We start from the raw sequence: 21,619 nt of genomic DNA on the forward strand, positions 1-21,619 counted from the left end.
AATGTTCAAACAATTCTGTGCCAGATCTCCACACGATAGTTACAATTTCTGGGGGGCTTTTTTTCCCCCTCTGTTTGGGAGCTCCCAGACCCCTCTTCAGTCTTTCCACTCAAAAGGACTGCCTTTTTTTTTTTTAATGAAAGCTGACTCCAGGAGCTGGGAATAAAATATTGGGTATCACAGACATAAATTAAAATCACAAGGACTGGCAATCCAGGAGGAGACCTGCTGCAATATATGTAGGAAGCTACTTTTCCGCACAAAGGTGGAATTCCCTGATGACCCTGTTAAAGAAGTTGTCTACGAGTTGAAATATAGTGGGCCAGAGGTGTCAGCAATTAGTTTTCCAACCATACAAGATGGCACGCTCCAAGAGATGGTGCTTTTTATTCTGCCACCCGCTCCTGACTGTCTGCTTGCTGCCCACATTTCCAAAGAGAAAATTGCTCCTAAGTGCTTCCCTATTGATCCGAGACAAGATGGTTATTTTGGATTCTGCAGTGGCGGGTGAATCATCAATACAAGGTTTCTGAATTTACACTTGCATGTTCCCAGTCCCTTTCCTGAAGCAGAAATGGAGATTGCAGCTGTTTTTATCCCTAAAACTCAGGGTAAATTCCCAGTTCCTGGGGAGAGGGAGATGCCGAGTCAAGCAGCTTGACTTCTCTCTGAAAACCCATTCCCCAATAATTCACTATTTTGCCTGAAATTGCATTGTTTTCTCTGAAAAGTTGATTGCTGTAAAATTTTCCCAGAATTGCAATTACATTTTTGACCAATGAGAGAAGAATTGATGGGTTTGGAGGCAAGACTTGCGCAGAATGAGCACAAATTTTGACTCTGGCTGTGGAGTTGTGAGACCAGCCAGCCCTATGCTCCAAAACCAAGGGTGAGGGGGCATTTTTGGTGTGTTATAGGAATATTCTCAGATTTATCTGAAAACTGAGATGGCCTTCTGAAATGTGAAATCACGGACACAGAGGTTTGCACTTACTGCTGAAGGTGTTGGCTGTAATCCTTAAGTCATTGGATTTGCACCTGTGGGGAAGAACTATCCTTGGACACATCCCTTTAAAAATGCACTGATAAATACCACAGCATGGAGGCTGGGTGAGGTTGCACAGACCTACTCCATCTCCTACAGAAACCTCTGGGTCTTGCCACTTTTTTTTTCTCATGTCAGTGTTGTTTTTTTTTTGTTTTGTTTTTCATTTTGCCCAGGGATTCACCCAGCGGTTAGAAGAACAATCCCGGCAACGGGGCTCTTCATCTCCCAGGGGTCACCTCTGTGACTTGGGAAACAGAGGACCCCGCACCTGACCCATCCATCGGAGCAGGTCTGAAGTTGCTAAGCCTCCCCTGATCTAGCAGTGCCTTTCTCCCAGGGTTGCAGCAAACATCTCAGAGCCCTTACCAAGGAGCTACACAGCTCTGCCCCTTGCTGCCCCCCTTCCCTTGGGCTCATCTGTTGTGACAGAGCATGAGCACAAAAGTCAGCGTCTTCTAGATAATAAGAGACTGCAAAGTTAAGCGAGAGATGTGGATTTTAATTACTTTTTTTTTTTCTTTTTCTTTTTTTCCTGCTGCTGCCCCAGTCCTAGGGAGCTGCAATGACGTGGAGGTCTAGGGTGTCATTATGGGTTATTAAACTCCTTTGAGGCACTCAGGGATGTTGAATGAAGAGGAATTAAAAAAAAAAACAACTCTTGATGGAGCTGGCTAACTGTAATTGCTTCGTGTGGCAGACAGTAATTATTCAGGCTAAGGAAGTGAAGAGGGAGAGAGTGCGGGCGGGTGGGAGAAAGAGCAATAGGGGGACCTGGCAACCCCACATGGCCATCAGGGCTGTCCTTCGGTTGTGATGGGAGGTGGCAGCTTGCCCTCCCGTGGGCAGACACGGTCCCTTTCTTTGGCCCTCAGGGGGCCACTTCTGCACCTCAGACCCTGCTCTTGCAGATCCCTCGGCCACCAGAGAGCCCCCCCAGCAGGCTGGGCTGTCATTGCCTTTTGCCACTGCTTCCCCATGCGACTCATACCAAGACCTGTTGCATTACACGCTGTTTTATGATTACATACAGCTACAGGCTGATGCACGGAGCTCTCTCCAGCTCCCACAGTAAGGGAGCAGGACTTCACTTTGTCTCTGTGCTGGAAAGCTTTTCCAAACAGTGCGGGGCTCTCGTCACCAGACAGAGAAGGGGAGATAGCTTAGCAGGGCTTACAGAAGAGTTGCATGCCTAATTTATCATCTCTGTAAAGGAGAGGGATTAAAAATCAAGAGCTTTGAGATGAACTAAGTAGAAGAACTGATGGGTTTAGATAGAGTGCTGGATTTTACAAGGAGAGAAACAATATGTAATGAAACAAAAGGAAATCAGAAAATATATTCAAAGTAATCCCATCTATTTGTACATTAGTCTTGAAAACTTCCCTGATATTATCAGCTCTTTTTAAAGCCCCTGTTTGTCAGAAGAGCCCTCATATGTGATCTCTGAGTATGTTGCAGCCTGCAGGAAGGCTGACTGGCTTGCTCTGTTCCCATATTTGTTAAAGTACTTCACCAATTTTCTCAATTCTTCACATGAACTGACATTTTAAGGCTATCCTTTCAGCAGCTTGATTACAAATTTGAATAAGTGGAACTTGCTTTGATGGCCGATTTTAGGTTTATCATCCTTGGCAAATGCTATTCTAAAAAGACCTTTAAGCTAAGTCAGTTACCAACAATAAAAGGTCTATCAAAATGGTTGTTCTTTCTGATTTTAAGGTAAGAAAACAGTATGAAGGAAATATTTTGAAACCTGTGTTTTCCTGAATTTGAACTGAAAACCACAAACCAAAAATACCGAAATTCTGAATTCAATGTGTTGTTTTAAAGCATTGCGCAAGTTAGAAGAGTTTATCCAGACAAAAATATTCAAATACAAATACTGTAACTCTCTCCTCCTACCCAAGTCCCCTTTTCTTTCCTAAACAGGTTGGCCCAATCTTGGAAAGGCTTTTCACTGTAAAACTTTCATACTATAAAGGTGGAAAAGTCTGAATAGTTTTAATCATACATTTCTTCAGTACTTAGCCTAACTATGGCTTTCCTTAGTATCTTTGCAACTTCATCCCAAGCCATTTAACACCCCGATGGCATGAAATTGCTTGGTGTGGCTGTAAATCTGCATAAGACAACTTCTCCAGCAAAGCAAACAGGCAGTGGCTGGAAAAGGCATCCTCCTCACTTCCTTTATATGCTTCCTTGCGGGGGAGTAGAGCATGTACAAACTAATGGAGCTCCAGAATCCCCAGTGGGTGCTCTTTGTTCATGTATAACATGAAGGATATATCAGTTTTACTTTTGCAGCCTCCTCTGTAGTTGCTTCTTTTTACTGCCAGCCTTCATAGCTTACTGATATGGTTTGGGTTTGCTTTAAAGTCTTGTATTTTCATGAGACCTACCAAGGTATACAAGGAAGCACTAACAGCAGGGTGTCCCTGCTGTGGGAGAGGAGCTCGAAGGATGCTCAGCTCCTTCTTCTGGTTCCCACTGTAACCAACAGCAGTGTCCTCAGCACCCGTAACAAGACAAGCTGCTTGACCCAAGTCAGAATTAATTTTGGCTCAGAACTGGGTCAAAATTTTAGCTGCTGCCAATTGCTCACTCAGGCTCCAGCATCTACCAACCTCCAGGCTCTGGGGGCTTCCCCAGTTGCCTTGGTGGGGCTGATCTGCGCCCTGGTGTTCACAGGAGGTGGCACAAACCCAGCTTCCACGCCAATGAAGGCACCAGGTGCCCTCAGCAGACAACTTCCAAGGCATGCTCGCCACCAAGCATCCAGGGAAACCCGACTGGTTTCCCTGCCGCAGGGGCTTTGGACAGCCTGTCCCCAATGCTGTGGTGGCTCACACAGAGCAGGACAACATTTCTTTGGTGCCAGAGAGCTGCTGTGGATCCCACGGGGGGAAAGGACCCCTCCTGCACTCAGCAGAACAAGATCCTCAGGTTAGGTCCTGAGGTGCCACCCACTGCCATAGTCCCAGAGGTCCTCACCCATTTGGGTATTTGGCCTCTGGAAAATTACAGCAAAAGGAGCAAAGCCATCGGGAAGGCAGGATTGACAGGTGTTTTTTTTTTTTTCTCTCTGAAGCTTTTCTCACAAGCAAACAAGGAGAAAATAAAAGGCTGCATCTCTTTGTTCCTTTTATTTTGTCCTTTCACAGATCAAAATCCTTTCACACAACGCCCAAGCTGGGGAAGTAAATGTGCAGCAGTGAAATGTGGCACGAGAACGAACTCCACCAGAAGAAAGGGAAGTGGGGGGACGGAAAATGGAGCAGAAATCTTTTGGGCACAGCGGAACAAGTGGGGGGAGCAGCAGGTCTGCGAATGCAGGGTGTCTGCAATCTTTGTGGCAATTAGATTTAATGGGACACAAACGTTTCTCTCCTTTACGTCCCCTCCTCCTCTCAGCCCGAGGGGGAGAAAGGAGGGAGGTGGTGATGGGGGGGGTGACGGGGTGGGGGGAAGATTTGAAAGTCTTTGACGTCAGCCTTGCCCTATAAAAAGCTGGCAAGGAGCTGAAAAGCAGAGAGCAGAGCTCGTGGCAGAGCGAAGATGCCAACCCCCAACATCTCCACCTCTGCAGCCAAAGGCTTCCGCAGGGCGGTGTCAGAGCTGGACTCCAAGCAAGCCGAGGCCATCATGGTAAGACAACCCTACCCCACTTCTTCCCCCCCCACCCCCGAACAGTGCAGCCTCTCCTCTAACTGTAGGCAGTGGCAGGCAGGGATAGAGAGGCCAATGCTGTCAGTGGGGGGCTTACCCCAGCCCTGGCTCCAGGCTGGCAGAAGAAAATTACCCACATGCTCCTCTCTACATATTGGTACGTGTGAAATGCAAAGATTTAGGGGGATGAAAGCTCAAACGAACATACTTCTACCCCCTTGCAACCAAAAGCAACTTAAAAAACCTCTAGACCTAAGGCAGGAGTAACAAGGTATCACCAATGTGTAATGCAATTTGAAAACTTTAATGCTCTTGCTGATTGCAAGGCAATAAATTGCACAGATTTCACCTGTTATAGCTTAATGAAAAAGAGTGCCTTTTATTTTGGGCTACATGCAAGGCACAGGCAATTTGCTCCGTTTGTTTGCAGCTGCTCTGTCCCAATATATCCTTCCCCTGTTTCTATTCATGCTCCTCCCTGGATTGATTTAGGGCCCTGGTTTTACCTCGGGGAATACTTCTGCACACACCAAAGCTACAGGTGTAAGGGAAAGGAGAGGAAAACATCCCGCTGGGCTGCCATGTGCCTTTAAAAACCAAATTCTGGTGAACCCCTTGGACAGTCTGTAGGGACAATCCCCACCTAACCCAAATGGCTGGGACCCCAGGGAAAGGATGGAGACTGGTGGCATGGGACAGCCCTGCAGGTCAGGGACATGGCCAGGCTGTGGGTGGCCCTTAATGGCACAGGGAGGGGACACCCCTGGGATGCATGGTGGGAGGAAACACGGTGGAGGTAGCAAAACATGTTTTGGAGCATGTGGCATGTCAGAAAGGAAGGAAAACATTTAGCAAACAAAGAGGTAAGCTCTATTTCTCTAATAGATGAAAACTGGGGAAGGCTTCTGTCTCGTACAGCCATTTTCACCCTGGCAAAATAACAAATGCTCGTATGGTTCTTTGAAAATGGGGATATTCCAGGCTGCTTTGTCAAATCAGTACTCGAGACACTGGCTGCTGCCTGGTTATCGGGCAGGCTGGGCTGCTGCAACGTGTTTGGTGGGAAGCAGGGCACTGAGCAAGGGGCTGCAGGAATCTAGGTTCACTGGGTGCACAGGCAGGAGCGCAGCCACCTGGATGAGTGCCTCCTCCAGCCCAGAGCAGACATAAGACCTCAGCACCCCTTCTTTGAATAGAGATTCTCAGAGCAGCAAAACCAAATTAAAAAAAAAGCCAAAAACCAAATTAAAAAAAAAATCGAAAGCCCTCTTGCCTAGCTTAGGAGATTGCCATGATCCTATGGTTTATTCTGCTGGTTTGTATCAAGTGAGGGGCATGGCTCTGCACTTATATGTGACAGCACGTCCCCAGCCTTCATGGAGTCCTCAGGCCATTGGCCACCCAGCCCCTGCCCACCACCACGTCAGCTCCAGCAGATCTGTCTCCCCTCTGAGCTTTGCAATCCCAGAACTCTTCCACACCAGAAGGTGTTTCACACATCAGCTGTGCCAGCCAGAGATAAAACTCACCCTGTTGAAAGTCTTTCTGTTGTATATTTAGATTTTCTACTGCTAATACGTTTTTACAAGACACCTTGTAGCTGCAGCAGGGCTTTGGTTGCAGTGTTCAAGCAGATGGCAGCTATATGCCAAAGTGCAGGAAGGATTGCCCAGGACTGTTGCAAACAATGAGCCCAAATGCTTTAATTCAGAGCATTGTATTTTTAATGGTTATTCTCAGGCTGGACACTCAGACCAGCAGCAATTTCAAAGTAAAAACTAAGTACTCCTTTGTACGAAGTGAATGACATCAGACTCTAGCCCCAGACAGGTAAATGTTTTACAAAAAAAAATTAAACTTATTATTGTAGCTGGATAGGTATGCAGGGAGCTACTCCGTGGGGAAACTTGGAAATACTACATAATAACACCTTCCAAAGAATGGAAGGCATTTACCACGACAGATCAGTTTGGGTACTTTATATGCAAAAATGCCTAAATCCCCTCCCAAAAGGAGATATTTCCCTGATGAGCACAAACGTGAGAGGCAGTGGAGACAATGTTGAGAGGGAAAGCACACAACCAGGCAGCAGGCAGACAGACCCCTCACCACCCTGCTGCTCTTCTCCCTAACAAAATCCAGCCTTGGTCATATTTTTCTATTCTTTTTTAAACTTCCCCACCCAAACCATGCTGGTGTAGAGCTAAGCAGCTCCCAGGACCCCTCAACAGAGACTGGACCCCCTGCTCCTGCCTGCCAGTGACACAGGTTCTCACACCACCAAACCTTTCAGTGCCTTTTTTTAGGCTGATTTACAGCCTAAACGGCCGGGGGGGGGGGGGGGGGGGGGCGGGTCTGGCTCCCCTCCTCTGCCCCTCTCCATCCCAGAGGAAAAATCATATTGCACCTTGGGGCACAATGCAATAAAACTTCCGTAGCTAAAGCATTCTGGATAGCTGCAGAGCGCAGATCCTGGGGCTAGCACAAGACTGTTTGCCCTGCTTATTGCAGGCACCTGAAAGCAAACAGCAGCTTAGCTTTAAGCGTGGTATCAATGTAAAACACACGCTTAAAGCTGAACACATATTCGCAAGCTCTTAAAAGTTAAAGTTACAGCCCAGGATATTTATTAGATCTCTTCTCTCTTTGGGCACGAATACTGCCAATTTAGACAAGTGGCAATATGTACTTATTTGTTAGACAATATTTCTCAGTGCTGCAAGGAATAAAGTGGTTGAGGATCAGCAAATATTATTCCAGAGGGGTGTCTTTATTAAAAAAAAAAAAAAGGGGCTGTGGAGAAGCTCGTGGGCTGATGGCTAGAGGTGCTGTGTTTTCCAGGCTGTATTTCAAATGTCAGGGTAGCCCTGAAGCCAGGTTTATGTCAGCTTAAAGCATCCAAGAAGGTTTTCAGAGGAAACATCGTGTTGGGCTTTGAAAATTAGAGAGAAAACAGACTTAGTAGCTGAGCAGGCTATGCTTTTCAAAGGAAGACCTCAAAAATTTCACAAGATAGGTAAGGCATTCCTTGTTTAGCAGAAGCTATTTTCCAGATATTTTCATCAGAAAATGGCTGTGGGATGTGTGTTTCAGTGCAGCTGGGGGTGTGCAAGCAGCAAGGGCACAGCTGTGGGCTTCAGCTGTCCCTCAGTGTCTTTTTCTCAAATGGCTTCATGTTTATCTAACACCTCTCCCCTTCACTTCATCAGACACTTGAAAAGCATGCAAGATTGTTTCTGATTTTTAGTTTTTGAAAAATATTGAAAGCTTTTGCTATGGAAGTTGAGGGGAGAAGCCCACTTTAGTCATACCACAAGCATATTTTGCACAGATTTTCCCCAAAGCTCCACATTCCTGAGTTCACTCCTAATGCCTCGGTCCTCCTCCTCAAACCTTCCTCTGCAAAGTTGGGCAAGTCAGCACAACCTTCCCCATCTTCCCCTGTACAGACACCTTGCTCACATCTCACCCAGCTACTGGGGTCACCTCTGATCCCCTCTAGCTCTATTAGAAGTGTTATTTTTTTCTGTTCTGCCTCCAGTCTCCACGGTTCATCGGTAGACGTCAAAGCCTCATCGAGGATGCCAGGAAGGAAAGAGAGGCTGCAGCCGCAGCCACTGATGCCGCAGAGTCCACAGAGACCATTGTCTTTGAGGAGAAGGATGGGAGAGCCATGCTGAACCTCTTCTTCATGCTCAAGGGAGCCAAAACATCACCACTGTCCCGAGCACTCAAGGTGTTTGAGGTGAGTCCCTAACTGGTTTCACTGGCCTTGAGGAACACACTATACTTTTCATGGCGGTTCTGTGGGAAATAACACTTGAGTCTACCAAAGACAATTCAGACTGGGTCTGACAACTGCAAGTTACAAGTTAATTGTCTGCATCATCTCCCCACAGTCATGCTTCACTCATGCCCTAGCATGCTCGCACTAGGAATGAGCCCTACCTCTGCACTTTAGTGCTTTTATAACACTCTGGGCTGGATTTTGCTTAATTACTGGAGTCAGCCACACAACTTGACACCCACAATCCACACCCACATTGCTTGTAGCATACTGACAGCCCCCTCTACTGCTCAGCACTTCAGCTTCATGCACAGGGCTCTGATTCCACATTCAAAACATGCTGTGTGCCCTGCATGGTTACAGAGTAGGTCCCCCTTCTGCAGTACTGCTCAGCACCTGGGTCAAGGCTTTGTTAGTCTCTGATTTGTGTGGTAAAGGTTGGTTCCCCCACAGAGGTGCAGCCTGTAAATGGCTTTAACATCAAGGGAAACTCTTAACTTGTTGAGCTTTATTTTCCCCCTAGCCAGCAATATAATCTTCTGTTATCTAGGATCTCAGTACCACGAATGAAAAGACTGAGATAAGCCCTGGCTATTTGAACAGGAACCAAAACATGACAATTTACATTTATATAGTGCATTATCATCCAGAAAGGATCAAAAGTGTTTTGCAAACTTAGGGTCTGAGCTATGTTTTATCTATGGTAGTTTAATCTCATTAACTTCAGCAGAGAGGAGAGGACAATTTGTTCCTATTAATCAGTCACGTGGGTTGTAAGGGACATCCAGGGGTCTCTGGTCCAAACTTCTGCTCAGAGCAGGTCTGGTTGCAGCAGATTTCTCAGGGCCATGTTTGTTGCATTTTGAGTATCACCAAAGCAGAGATTCCATAGCATCCTTGCAAACCCCCGTGTGCTGTTGGTTTTTTGTCTTTTTTTTTCCCCCCAATGAATTTGCTTTCAGTTTGTGTGCATTGCCTCTTGTCCTCCTGTCATGCACTTTTAAAATGACCCTGGCTCTGTCTTCTTTACACCCTCCCACCAGGTACTAGTACACAGCAATCTCTCCCCTGAACCTTCACTTTTTAAGCCTGAGCAAATCCAATTCCCTTCCTCTTTCTTCATATAACACTGTGCTCCAGACACCTGTACACCTTGGCATCCCTCCACTATACCTGTTACAGCACATCAATGCCTTTCTTCTATGAGACACAGCACTCCAGATGTAGTGTCCCTCATCCCAGATAGAGAGGAGGAATCACTTCCCTTGACCTGTTTTCTACAGTCTTGTTACTACACTTCAGTATGTGGCTGGCCTTGGTCATCACAAAGGCACGCTGCTAGCTCATATATTGATATACATTACTATAAAACACTTTCTCCATCACAAAATGCAACCATTTCTGGGATAAAACCAGACCATAAGCAACACCATATAGCCAACCACTACACAACAATTATATTTGGGGGATACGCATTTCCCCTTAATCAGAGGACATTCTGGCTATAGAGCATGCAGCGCTACCTCTGACATTTTTGTGAAAAGTGCTTCAGATCTTCAACCATTACAAAGCATCTTGCATCTTCTCTACAAAGACTGTTTCGAGAAAAGTTTTTTGTGCAACATATGATTCTTGTCTTAAGACCAAAAGAATCTGTAACATACGCCTATGAGAAAACAGTCTTGGCATTGCCATGGCTGGGTCTCCTTCCTAAGAGAAGTTCAGAGCTGCCAGAGAAGGCATGAAAGATTCATCAGTGTAACATCTCAAATGTAACACACCGCTTAGAGGGTATGAAACATGGAAGTATAGGTTCTTGTAGTTGGTAGATTTTGTTACAGTGCATCTATAATTTAAACAATTTTTAAATGTAAAGCAAGAAGTAGGGGCAGTTTATGTCCAAATATTGTTTCTTTCTCATGCAAATTACTTGCTACATAAAGATCTCTCCTGGTAAAAAAGCTCTTTGAGCTTGTCACAGAGAGAGCTTTAAAGATAATAAAAAGTCAAGCATGTCAAGCCACAACAGAGAAAGATTCATTTCCTAGATCCCTCTGGCAATGCAGGTACAAGATATGAAAGCAGATGGGCATAATGACATTTGCCTCATCATGAACCAGGCTGCAGGGAAGCTGGTTTCACTCTGCTGTATGTGTTACATGCAGCCAAAGCATAGGTAATGCAATCACAGCTGTCAGATTAATGCAAAGGTATTGATTGTTGAGGGGACAATGTAATAGTGTAGTTGGTAGATACATTCAAAAACACAATCCTAAATTTAATTTACCTGTGGCATTGCATCTGTTCCCTCTCATCTTTCTACCTCTAATTAACAAAAGAAATTGTGTCCTTTCTTCTACCACAGGTCTCCCAGAGACATTGGAAAGGTTGGGTCATTGCAGGGACTTGGGCTTATACTAACAGTTTTCACAGAGCTGAAGATAATATCCAGAAAAACCTACTAGGGCCCTTCAGAAAACTATAGACTGTTTTGTCTCATTCTTTGAGTGAATTCAGTTCTGATAGAGCCCCACATTAACAGTACTAGAGTCTGGACAGAGCTCAGCATATAGCTGGATGTAGGCAGAACAAATGTTCTTCAAACTCTTCCTCTGCTCCTCAAGAACCCTTACAAAATAAACGAACAGAACAAATCAGTTTCTCTTACCCTTTTGATCATTTCAGCATTGAGATATGAGTTTCACAGGCGTCTTCATATCAACAACTATTGGCAAGAGTGAAGCCAGACTCTTCTGATGTGGGGCATTAAGCAGCAGTGAGATAGTCAAACATTTGTGATGTAGGCACGGGGACCTCCATCTCCATCATGGGCCGGCCCAGGCAGCTGCGGTTCAGCACCACGGCCAGCACCCCAAGCCTGCCTGAGCCTGCCCCTCCTACATCAGCGCCCCCAAATTTAGGAGACTGAAGGAAAAGGGGATCATAGGAGTTGGCTTTTGGCTCTGTCGATTTGCCCTCTTGATCCAATTTCCTCTGCCACTGTGAAAGTTTTCTGCTGGTAAATCACTGACCAGCCCAACTGATTGTCTGTCCAGAAACAAAACCCATGGAATTAATAGGTAAGTGTTTACCTCAGTTAAAAAAATAAAAAGGACAATGGGGACCTCCCCACACACACACATCTTTGGAGAGTACCAGTAGGTGTTTCATGTGTTACAGACTTGTTTAATGTTTTTGTTCTCTTTCTCCCTGTTCTACAAGACATTTGAAGCTAAAATTCACCACCTGGAGACAAGACTGAGCCGAAAGCCCCGTGAAGGGACCGCTGAATTGGAGTATTTTGTGCGCTGTGAAGTCCACAGCTCTGACCTCAATACTTTCATTAGCTCCATCAAGAGGGTAGCAGATGATGTGAGGACCACTAAGGAAGACAAATGTAAGAAACTTACAAAATATTTGATATTAATATTTGATATATAAAAGGCAGCTGCCTCAGGGTCACCTCCTTGCACACTTCTCCATTGAGTCCCATATCCATCTTCCATTTCCAGTCAGTTTTTCCTCCTTCTCTTTCCCCACAGTTCACTGGTTTCCCAGAAAGATCTATGAATTGGACAAGTGTCACCATCTGGTCACTAAATTTGACCCTGACTTGGACCTGGATCACCCGGTGAGTTAGTCTGCACAGGCACATCTTTGCATTTGAATTCTGAGCCATCCCTCAGAAGGAAGGGGCTGAAGAACAACCATTGATGCAGCTGGTTGCGGAACTGTAGTGCAACCACCACCACAAGAGAATTTGCTCCAGCCAGTGATAAATGTTATTGGGTTAAAAATTTAGTAACTGATTAAAAATCATGTCTCTGTTCCTATTTGTCATCCCAGGGCTACTCTGACCAAGTATACCGCCAGAGGAGGAAATCAATAGCAGAAATCGCTTTTCACTATAAGCAGTAAGTCTTTCCTTGCATCCATATAGAAATAACACCATGACAATGCAGCCTATTGGGAACTCTTTATGCTACTTGCATGAGACTTCTTGTTTTGTCCTCCATTCAGCCTTGCCAGCTCCTCATGTGTTTTTCTCCATGCATTTCAGTTTCTTCCTAATTTAAAAATGTCTGCAGTCCTTAATTCATACATGAATAAAGCCAGAATACACCTCCTGCATAACAAAAGCTGCTCATAATTCCATCAGATCTCTAACTTCGTTTTGAAACGTAGCATCTCTTTCAGAATATCTAGTCTCAACTTCAAAGTTTCACATACCGAAAAATATACCACATGCCTAGAAAATTTGTTCCCATGGCTTATTATCCTGGCTATGGAAGAATTTTTTTTTTTAATTATTTAACATTTAATATTTTAAGTGCAAAATGATCTTTGGTAGCTTTAGCTTTCACCCAGTGGATCATACTTCTTTCTACATACTACCTAGTAGTCTTTCAACTGCCAGATGGAATTCTGCTATCAGACTTTTTTTTTTTTTTTTTGCTGTGCTGGCATTTATAGAATCTTAAGAGGTTTGCCTCTTAACTGCCTCTGATAAATTAAGTAGATTCCAGTAATGACCTCATCATTGTCTTCTATAGAATTAAGACCATCTCTTGTACTCCTACTTAATACTTTTGTTCTGATGTATGCAGTGATAGCTCTCAATATTTTTGCTACAACATCAGTCAGCTCTAATATTCAGTTGGGTTTGTAAAGTATTCCCTAGATCCTACTCAGTAGTGCTGACTTCCACTGTAATGTCCCACTCTCTAAGCAGGACTTTAAATGTAGATTCCTGTAGAGAGCCATGCTGAAAGCAGGCTGTGGAAATTATCTGGGTCCCCTTCTTTCAGCTACCTATGCAACTGATGTATCCCAGCACAACTTACTGCTCTGTTTGGTTTCATGTTTATTGCAAATTTGAAGTCCAGAGTACACCCATTGATATTTTTGTCCTGTACTAATACTAAATGCATGGAAAGTCACTGTGCCAGCAACGATGCCCTGAGGCACCCAAGAAAAATGCTCTCCTAAGATAATGCAAACATTTAGTATGCCTTCTCTTGAATCTAGTCTGCAGGTTAGCATTCACAGTCTGCTGTGTAACATCCCTTCAGGCTGTGAATGGAACAGAAACTATACTTTATCTCTGTCATATGTGAATATCTCATATGTTTAAATACAGAATGGAAGGATTTAGGAAATACAATTGTTAATTATGAAGTAGAAAAGGCAAGTGTCAGTCTTCAGTTCCCATTTATAATATTGCTAAGATTCATTTTTCTTGCTGCCTTTAATCTCACTGACAATACATTTTTCTGCAGTTCAAATACATTTAGTTTTCCTTATTATCTGCTTTTATTTCCCACCCACTGATTCATTTCCCCAGCCATCAGCTCCCTGTAGCTCAGGCACACAAAATTAATTTCTCACAAAAGGTTTCCCATTTTTCTAGTAAAAAAACATTTGGGCTGGAAAATCCTAGTCCAGCTAAGCTTTTGCTCATCCCTTGTTTATTTATAACCTCTGGTTGAACTAATGCTTTTCTCTGTCTGTATTTGTTGCACCCGTTTGTTGCAAATGACCCATTACCAGAGGCTTGTCCTCCCTGTCACTTGGTTTGGTTTAAAGAAGATTAATCAACATCATACAGAGCTTCTCCAAGGGGCTTCCTTCTCAATGGGGAGAGCAGCCTGCCTCATGCCCTGCTGCTGTCAGTAATGGTGTGCTTGCCTTGCAGCGGGGACCCAATCCCTCACGTGGAGTACACAGCAGAGGAGATCGCTACCTGGTGAGCACTGGTTTAACCCACAGCCTTTAATGGCTTCAACACCAAAGGCTAGGAATTGAAACCTAAATTGTTCTGGTGTGATATTTTGAAAAAAAGTACCAGGAGCATAAATATCCTACTTAATGATTTGTTGTAAAAGCCACTAACATGTTGCAAGTTTTTTATTTTTTTAGATGGTAGGGACTGCATGCAGGAGAGCAAGCTGTCTCTAAAACAGTGATGCTCTGTCTCCTTCTCTCCTGGGGCTGTACCAAAACCACATTCACTCCGCAAACTGCAGGAGTTTCCTCCAGAGGAGCTTAACCAAAGAGCCGGTTAGATCAATTTGGAGTCCTGCTGGGTACTCTGACTCCTAAACAAGGTGACCTCCCCCTTATATTGACTGTCTTCATAGTGCAGTTTCAGAAACTAATTTAGAGGGAATATATTAATATATATCCAGTTACTAGCTTGTATATGGTCTTCTGACCTTCAGGTCAGTGCAGGTAGGTCTGTGCAGACATGACTACCGACACTGCAGACTCATTTGAATATGTGTACACATTCGTGCAAACCTACAGACATACAAAGAGACAGACATAGCAGTGCAGAAAGTAAAAGCAAGAAATCTAGAGGCATGAGCACTTGGCAGCATATAAGCAGAGGGCATGAGTGGCCAAGCCACTGAATGTGTCATCTCTCATCCTGAAGGAAGGAGGTGTACAGCACTCTGAAGAGCCTATATCCAACCCATGCCTGCAAGGAGTACCTCGAAGCTTTTAATCTACTGGAGAAATTCTGTGGCTACAATGAGAACAACATCCCCCAGCTGGAGGAGGTCTCCCGCTTCCTGAAAGGTGGGTACAAGCCTGGCATGGAGCAGAGGAAAGCCCAGGGGACCGAGCTCTAGGTCTGCCAGGGCTGCAGATTGGTGGTGACAGCAAGGATGGGGAAATTAAACAAGGAGGAGAGCACGAGCTGAGACGTGGGAGAAGAGCTGGTGGAGGTTTGTGCATGGCCCAGAGGACAGGGTTAGACCCCAGGATGTGGGGGCCGCAGCTAAACCTGGTGGGCTACACCTGAAGGCCAAGCCCATCAATGACCCCTAACAAGCAGAAGTTGCTGCTCAGTAGGAGCACAAACATCAGTCTGGGCACTGAAGAAGCCCATTAGTTTCCAGCACTGAAGATTTTGCTTTCAGTGCTGAAAACACAGGATATGAGCACAGCCTGTGAGCTGTACCCCCACCACAAGGGCCACATGCACTGTTTCAGAGAGGACCGGCTTCCAGCTCCGGCCCGTGGCCGGCCTGCTGTCCGCACGGGACTTCCTCGCCAGCCTGGCTTTCCGTGTGTTCCAGTGTACGCAGTACATCCGCCACGCGTCCTCACCCATGCACTCCCCCGAGCCGTGAGTACTCCAGCAATGAACATTTCACTCTTCCCTAATGGGCAAGCTATCTGCTGCTGACCATGCTTTCCTCCTTCCCCTGGGCAATGGCAGGGACTGCTGTCATGAGCTGCTGGGGCACGTCCCGATGCTGGCCGACAAGACGTTTGCCCAGTTCTCTCAGGTAAGGTGGCCATCTGCTTCTTCACCCCGAGAACACCAGGCACTAGGTGGGACACCAGACTGACCTCGGTGGCATGCTTCTGGCAAAGGGGTCCAAAGATGTTGCCTGGAGGAGAGCTGCTCCTCTCCAGACTTCACCTGGGTTTTTACTGCACCAGCAGCTGGGCACATTTAACCTGAACACAACAAGCCCACAGGAGATGCATGGCAGTTCAGGGAACTGATATCTGCTGTCTCAAGGCAATAAAAACTGAGCAACCTGTAAGAGCCTCATTCACACCCTTTTGGTAACCATCAAGGAAAAGGTGGGTTTGAGGAAAAGAGGGCAAGGAGTGTTTTGCTGGTGGTAAAGGAAGGGGATCCCAAAAACAGTGGATGGAGGTACTTGCCTGGAAGTGCAGTGGGGCAGCTGGACAATGCCTGGGTCAGGAGGCACTAGGCAGGAGTTAAGGAAGAGGCCACAAAATAATGTGCAAAACCAGCATTTCAAACAAATGGTTCCAGCAGGAACACTGGAAAATGCGAACAAATTCCCTGACCTCAACTGCAGAGCAGGCTATGAAGTAGACAGGAATTTCCCAACAGCAACAGCCTATTGCTGCAAATCTATCCTGAGGTCTACCCCTTCCCTTGTCTTTCCAGGACATTGGTCTTGCATCTCTGGGAGCAACTGATGAAGAAATTGAGAAACTGTCAACTGTAAGTTTTTCTCTCAGCATCATGGAGGCCCTGACCTCTCCACCAGCATGTCTGTGGTACTGGGGGGACTGGTACAGCCTGGTGTGCCCACATTTGTTAGCTTAGGGTCCCCAGCCCTCTTTCACGATGACCACGTAGAGCAGAGATCAGTTAAACAGCAGAGCTCATTTGCACATTAACCCAATTTTCACAGGCACCAGAGTATCATCAAGCATCATATTTCTAATGACAGCACTGCTGGTACCCTTTGGGATGGGATTAAATTAAATCCACTTCCTCTGCCTCAGCAAGGTGACCCATCCTGCTCCAAGGGCACCATGCGATGCCCAGGCATGCAGGGACCAGCCTGAGGACACCATGTCTGTCCTGACATGGCAGCAGTTTCACTTAGCACTCTGGCAGGGATTGGTGCAGGGTATGGCAGCAGGATATTTTCCTCTGTGCATTTGGTGGCCACGTCAGACACCAATTCCTTCAAACATCCCCAAACCCTTGCTGCAACACAAGGGCTCAGAAGGGACAGGGAGATGAAGAGGAAGAACTGTGTTGCCCATGTGTTTTTCTTTTTCTTTCACAGCTTTACTGGTTTACAGTGGAGTTTGGGCTCTGCAGACAGAATGGGATAGTCAAAGCCTATGGGGCCGGGCTCCTGTCATCTTACGGGGAGCTCATAGTAAGTCTCCTAACAAGTTACCTCTCTGCTCCAGACCCTATACTGCAAACACCTTCCTCCTCTGCACAGCTGCAATGACTTTATCTGACCTGTTCTCCACCTCTAGCATGCATGTCCTCCCCAGTTCCCCTCTTTTTATGCTGGCATTTCCTGCCTGTCTCCATAGCACTCCTTGTCAGACGAACCAGAGGTGCGGGACTTCGACCCCGATGCTGCTGCTGTTCAACCCTACCAGGACCAGAACTACCAGCCTGTGTATTTCGTATCTGAGAGCTTCAGCGATGCCAAAAACAAACTGAGGTAGGACTGGGCACTGAGGGAGACCTAAACAGGGATACAAACCTAGAATATCAAAACAGGGCTTGGCACCTCGGCTACTTTGAGTTCAAGGTCTCAGAAGCACTCTAGAAAGTTAGGTGTTTCAAAAAGTTAGGCCTAAATAGGCATTCACTCATTTTTCACCTGTAGTAATTTGCCACAGGGCCCAGCTGTGGTATGATTTGCCCAAGTGTTGGTCTTGAGGGCTCAGATATGGAGGAGTGGGTCAGAGGGGGAGGTACTCATGGAGATAGGACTGAGGGAGTGAAAGAAAGGACAAACCTAGCTCCCTAGTTCTCATAGAAAGGAGTTAAAGACCATCTCCAGTTCCCAGGAAGGCCAAGCAACATAACAGTGGCAGGTCCAGAAATCAGAGACCCAAAGCACCCCCAGGACCTCCCCTGCTTCCTTGCTGCAGGAAGGCCAGGTGAGGAACCGGCCAGCCACACAGGAGCATCCCATCAGCATGTGTCCCTATGAAACACGCATGTTGGGTCATGTAAAAATTTTAGTATAGATGTGAAGAACTGCTCAAAACAGTGTTGTTCTCTGAGTTTAGGAGGCAGAGAAGTGTTTCTTTCTGAGCAGCCACAGGACAACTTACACCTGTCATTTAACCAGGAAAAATCCCAGACATCATTAGCAGCTCAAGTTACATGGCACGGATATTTTTATCCATAGGTGGAAAGGAAGCTTTTGCCTCCTCATCTGGTTAATGTGTTAGCAGACCCCACACAGTATCCCACTAGTGTAATATGGTTTCCCTGTCACAAGTGACTGCAAACAGGATGGAGGCTGCAAGGGCAGCTCTACACAGAGATGTCAGATCAGAATAACATTTTCTCAGCCATCATTACAGGAGGAAAGCTCAGTCCTGCCACATTGAGCTCTCAGAGGAAACTTCTGTCTATACCATTTTGCCTTAGCTTTGGGAGGACATAGGTTGAGACTAAGCACCACATGACATGCATGACTCTGCAGGTCCTGTAAATGGGATATTTCACATAAATAATGTAGCAGGGACTGCTCTATTTCAACTTCTGCTTTTATGACACTCACTTGCACCACTCATGTAACCCAGAGTCCAGCTGCTCCAAAGCAAGCACCTGGGGAGCCCATCCTCTCACACACACTAGGCTGCTTTAAAAAAACACCCAACTGTTGGCTCATGAGTCATTTCCTTCCATTTAAAAGGGAAAAATACACCACTTCATCAAGATTAGGTTATAAGGTTTTGGCAGTGACAGGCACTTTAAACAATCCTCTTTACAGACCACACAGATGTTACCCTATGAGGTGAAAATATTAAAATGTTCATATTATTTGCATTACTGGCAGCTACCACCATGGGATTGATTAACAACACTACCCCTCAAGAAAAGCTCTTTTCCCAGAGTTCTCCAGGGTGGGCATGCACCCACAGAACCCTTCCAGGCACCCACAGAGACCTGAGCACTTCACCAAGGTGTCAGGCGAAAACATTTGTGTTAGAAGGCAAGTTTCTAACCGTCAGCAGAAGAAGGGGGTAAGAAGTCCAAGCAGTTGTGCTAAGAGGCAACACTGCAGGTGACAGCATTAATAAGCTGGGTGAGATAAGCCACATCTTTCAGGAAGCAAACTAAGTGGGTTTGCAGAAAACCCCTCCACTTGCACTCATTTCCCTTTCCTGCAGCACAGCAGCCCCCCTCAAGCACCAGCCTGCAAACTTTGGCTATATGGCCCCCAGTCTTCTCCTGAGACAGTGGGGTTTTCACCCTAAATCCCAGTAATTCACGGTTAGTCTTCCCCACAGCACACACAACCATGGGAGAAAGCAATGCGTTTCCCTCTTCGTGCAGACACATAGCAGCCACAAGAGGGTACCCTAAGCTAAGCAATTCAGGAGGAAAACAGTGAAGCCTCAGCAGCGAGCACGCCTACCCCAGCATGCCTCCCCACATCTTCCCAGACCTTTTCAGCACCAGATTTTAGCCACAAGCACCCACATTTAAATGCCCAATTCAATGTCAAGAGGTAAAGAAAAAACACAAGCCTACCTTCAAGAATACACATGCTAGCCTCCGAGCTGAGCATGAGAAGCGTTCCCCTTGATTTCTTTTCACCATCAGCTTCACGATCACTGGGCCATGTGCTTCTTTTAAAAAGGTATCAAGATCTTGCTCTTGAGGTGCATCAGGCAAAGTCAAGCTTGTCACTGAGATTCAGGCTTCAGTTGACCTTGGGTGCAAAACAGTTCAACTTTGCTCAGCTACACAGCTCAGGTGATGCCATTCCCATCCCCTTGCTCAGGTCTGAGCTGCTCCTGTCAGTCCCACCCTTAGCATGGCCTGCAGCCAGTCATCCCCTCCCCGTGCAGAGATTAGCAAATAAGCGAATGTCAGAAAGGATTTAGGAATCTAATACTATAATACCACACATTTTCTCTCCAATTAGCCTCTAAATCTCCTTGGCATTTTTGAAAAAGAAAAAGACAAAGTAGAAAGTGCATGGAGATAGCCACAGGGGAATAAGCGCAGTGCACCCTCCAGCGTGGTGCAGACCCTTGCTTTTCACCCCAGGAAATCCACAAACTCAGTGCCCCCCTTGCTGAACAGGAGTGATTTCAGCTAACCCTACAGCCCTATGAGGCTGGAAAAATGAGAAACCAAACAATTCATGTTAACCTAGATATTCTGCCTAAGGGAGGCATTAACCTGTTGTTGTCTGGGTGAACAGTGATAGGGAGGAGGAAGAGGAGGGTAGGAGCCAGGCTCCAGGACTCATTTCTTATGCCAAGCCCTCTGCACCCTTTCTTTCCTTGCAGGAGCTATGCGGCACACATCAAACGGCCTTTCTCGGTGAAATACGAGCCCTACACCCACAGCATCGAGCTGCTGGACAGTCCCCAGACCATCCGCCACTCCCTGGAAAGCGTAAGGGATGAGCTGCACTCGCTGATTAATGCACTCAATGTCATCAGTTAATATGAGAACTGGGCTCCTCCCTGCCCCTCTTCCCTCACAGCCCCAAAATGCCCTCACCTAGCTCCCAGGCCATTACTCCTACCTGTTTTCTCCACACATTTGCACTGCTGCCTGTCACCATGCTACCCCAAGAGTTTGTCTCCTTGGTATGCAGGGCCAGCTCAAAGGAGGGCAGAGGGATGGACCCAAAGCCTGCTGGCTTCTGGGGCAGCCTTTTTAGGGACTGCTGGGAGAGGCTTGGCACAGACCAAGCTGCAAAGTTGAAGTCAAGACTTGTGTAAGGAAAAGGAGGAAAGCTGCTTTATTGAAAGCTAGCTTTATTAAAGAAATAAGAGTTTTTTTTTTTAATTTTAATTTTTATTTTTTTTGCCATTTGAGAGAATAAACTAACCCACTCTATAGCTCCAAAGCAACTCCACAAGGGACCACTGGTCTCCACCACCTCCTGCAGCCCTCTGTATTTGGGAAACACTATGCCACTAAAAGCTTTTCTGCCTCAACCAATTCCATTAAATTTAAAGTCTGGGCTTCCAGCCTCCCCTCAGCTGCTTGCACAGAGGCTGCGGCGAGCATTGGAGCCTCCTTGAACCTCCCCAGTGACTTAAGTCAGGAGCTACCTGCCCGGCACAGAGCAGCCCTAACCTACCTGCATCCTCCCCAGCACAAGCACCACCTCCAAGCCCTCTTTTAAAAGCTCCCACACCTGGGACCCTGTAAGCCCCCTTTCCCATCAACAGGGTCAGGCTCTGCAGCTTCAATTGACTCCTTAATGCCTCCCACTTCTCACCTTGACAGGCCCACCTGGGCTGCAATTTCCCTGATGAAGGGACCAGCAAGGGGGACACGCAGATCACAGACAGCTGCTCAGGAGCCCAGCTGCTGTGGCTCACAGCAGATAGCAGTCACAGCTGTTGATGTTCAGGCATGCTGGTGGCCTTGAGCAACCTTGGTGTCTTGAGTTTATCAGTTCTTGCACTCGTGTCCCTTGGGATAATTTCACACGCTTTCGCTTTCCCAGTATTACACAAACATAGCATCACCTTCTTCTTAGATATCCTAATATCTCTGTCACCTGATGTCACTCAGGTGCACAACCAACTCTACTGTTTGTCATTTCTGAGGAAGGTAACTTGGTCAGGATGCTCAAACCCAGTTTCGTCTAGCTTTC

At 46.2% G+C, this 21,619-nt stretch overlaps 1 protein-coding gene and 1 long non-coding RNA gene across 2 annotated transcripts in view; one reads left to right on the forward strand and one right to left on the reverse strand.

Annotated features, from left to right (window-relative positions):
• Nucleotides 1–21,225, reverse strand: part of LOC310900719 — a 34,591-nt gene extending 13,366 nt beyond the window's left edge. Inside the window, exons 1-2 of the long non-coding RNA XR_014585351.1 lie at nucleotides 21,098–21,225; nucleotides 19,525–19,705 (exon numbers count right to left, since the gene is read on the reverse strand). This is a non-coding gene — a long non-coding RNA (uncharacterized lncRNA). The remainder of the gene's footprint in view (nucleotides 1–19,524; nucleotides 19,706–21,097) is intronic.
• Nucleotides 4,501–21,104, forward strand: TH (tyrosine hydroxylase). Its single transcript, XM_083839088.1, has 13 exons — nucleotides 4,501–4,693; nucleotides 8,256–8,459; nucleotides 11,724–11,898; nucleotides 12,044–12,132; nucleotides 12,348–12,415; nucleotides 14,197–14,247; nucleotides 14,938–15,083; nucleotides 15,501–15,636; nucleotides 15,730–15,799; nucleotides 16,441–16,497; nucleotides 17,075–17,170; nucleotides 17,337–17,470; nucleotides 20,292–21,104. Exons 1-13 carry the CDS (start codon nucleotides 4,604–4,606, stop codon nucleotides 20,449–20,451), a joined length of 1,476 nt encoding a protein of 491 aa, XP_083695214.1. The 5' UTR covers nucleotides 4,501–4,603; the 3' UTR covers nucleotides 20,452–21,104.
• Nucleotides 21,226–21,619: the final 394 nt, after the last annotated feature.

The sequence above is a fragment of the Anser anser genome (assembly GCF_964211835.1).
Source record: "Anser anser genome assembly, chromosome: 5".
Classification (NCBI taxonomy): domain Eukaryota; kingdom Metazoa; phylum Chordata; class Aves; order Anseriformes; family Anatidae; genus Anser; species Anser anser.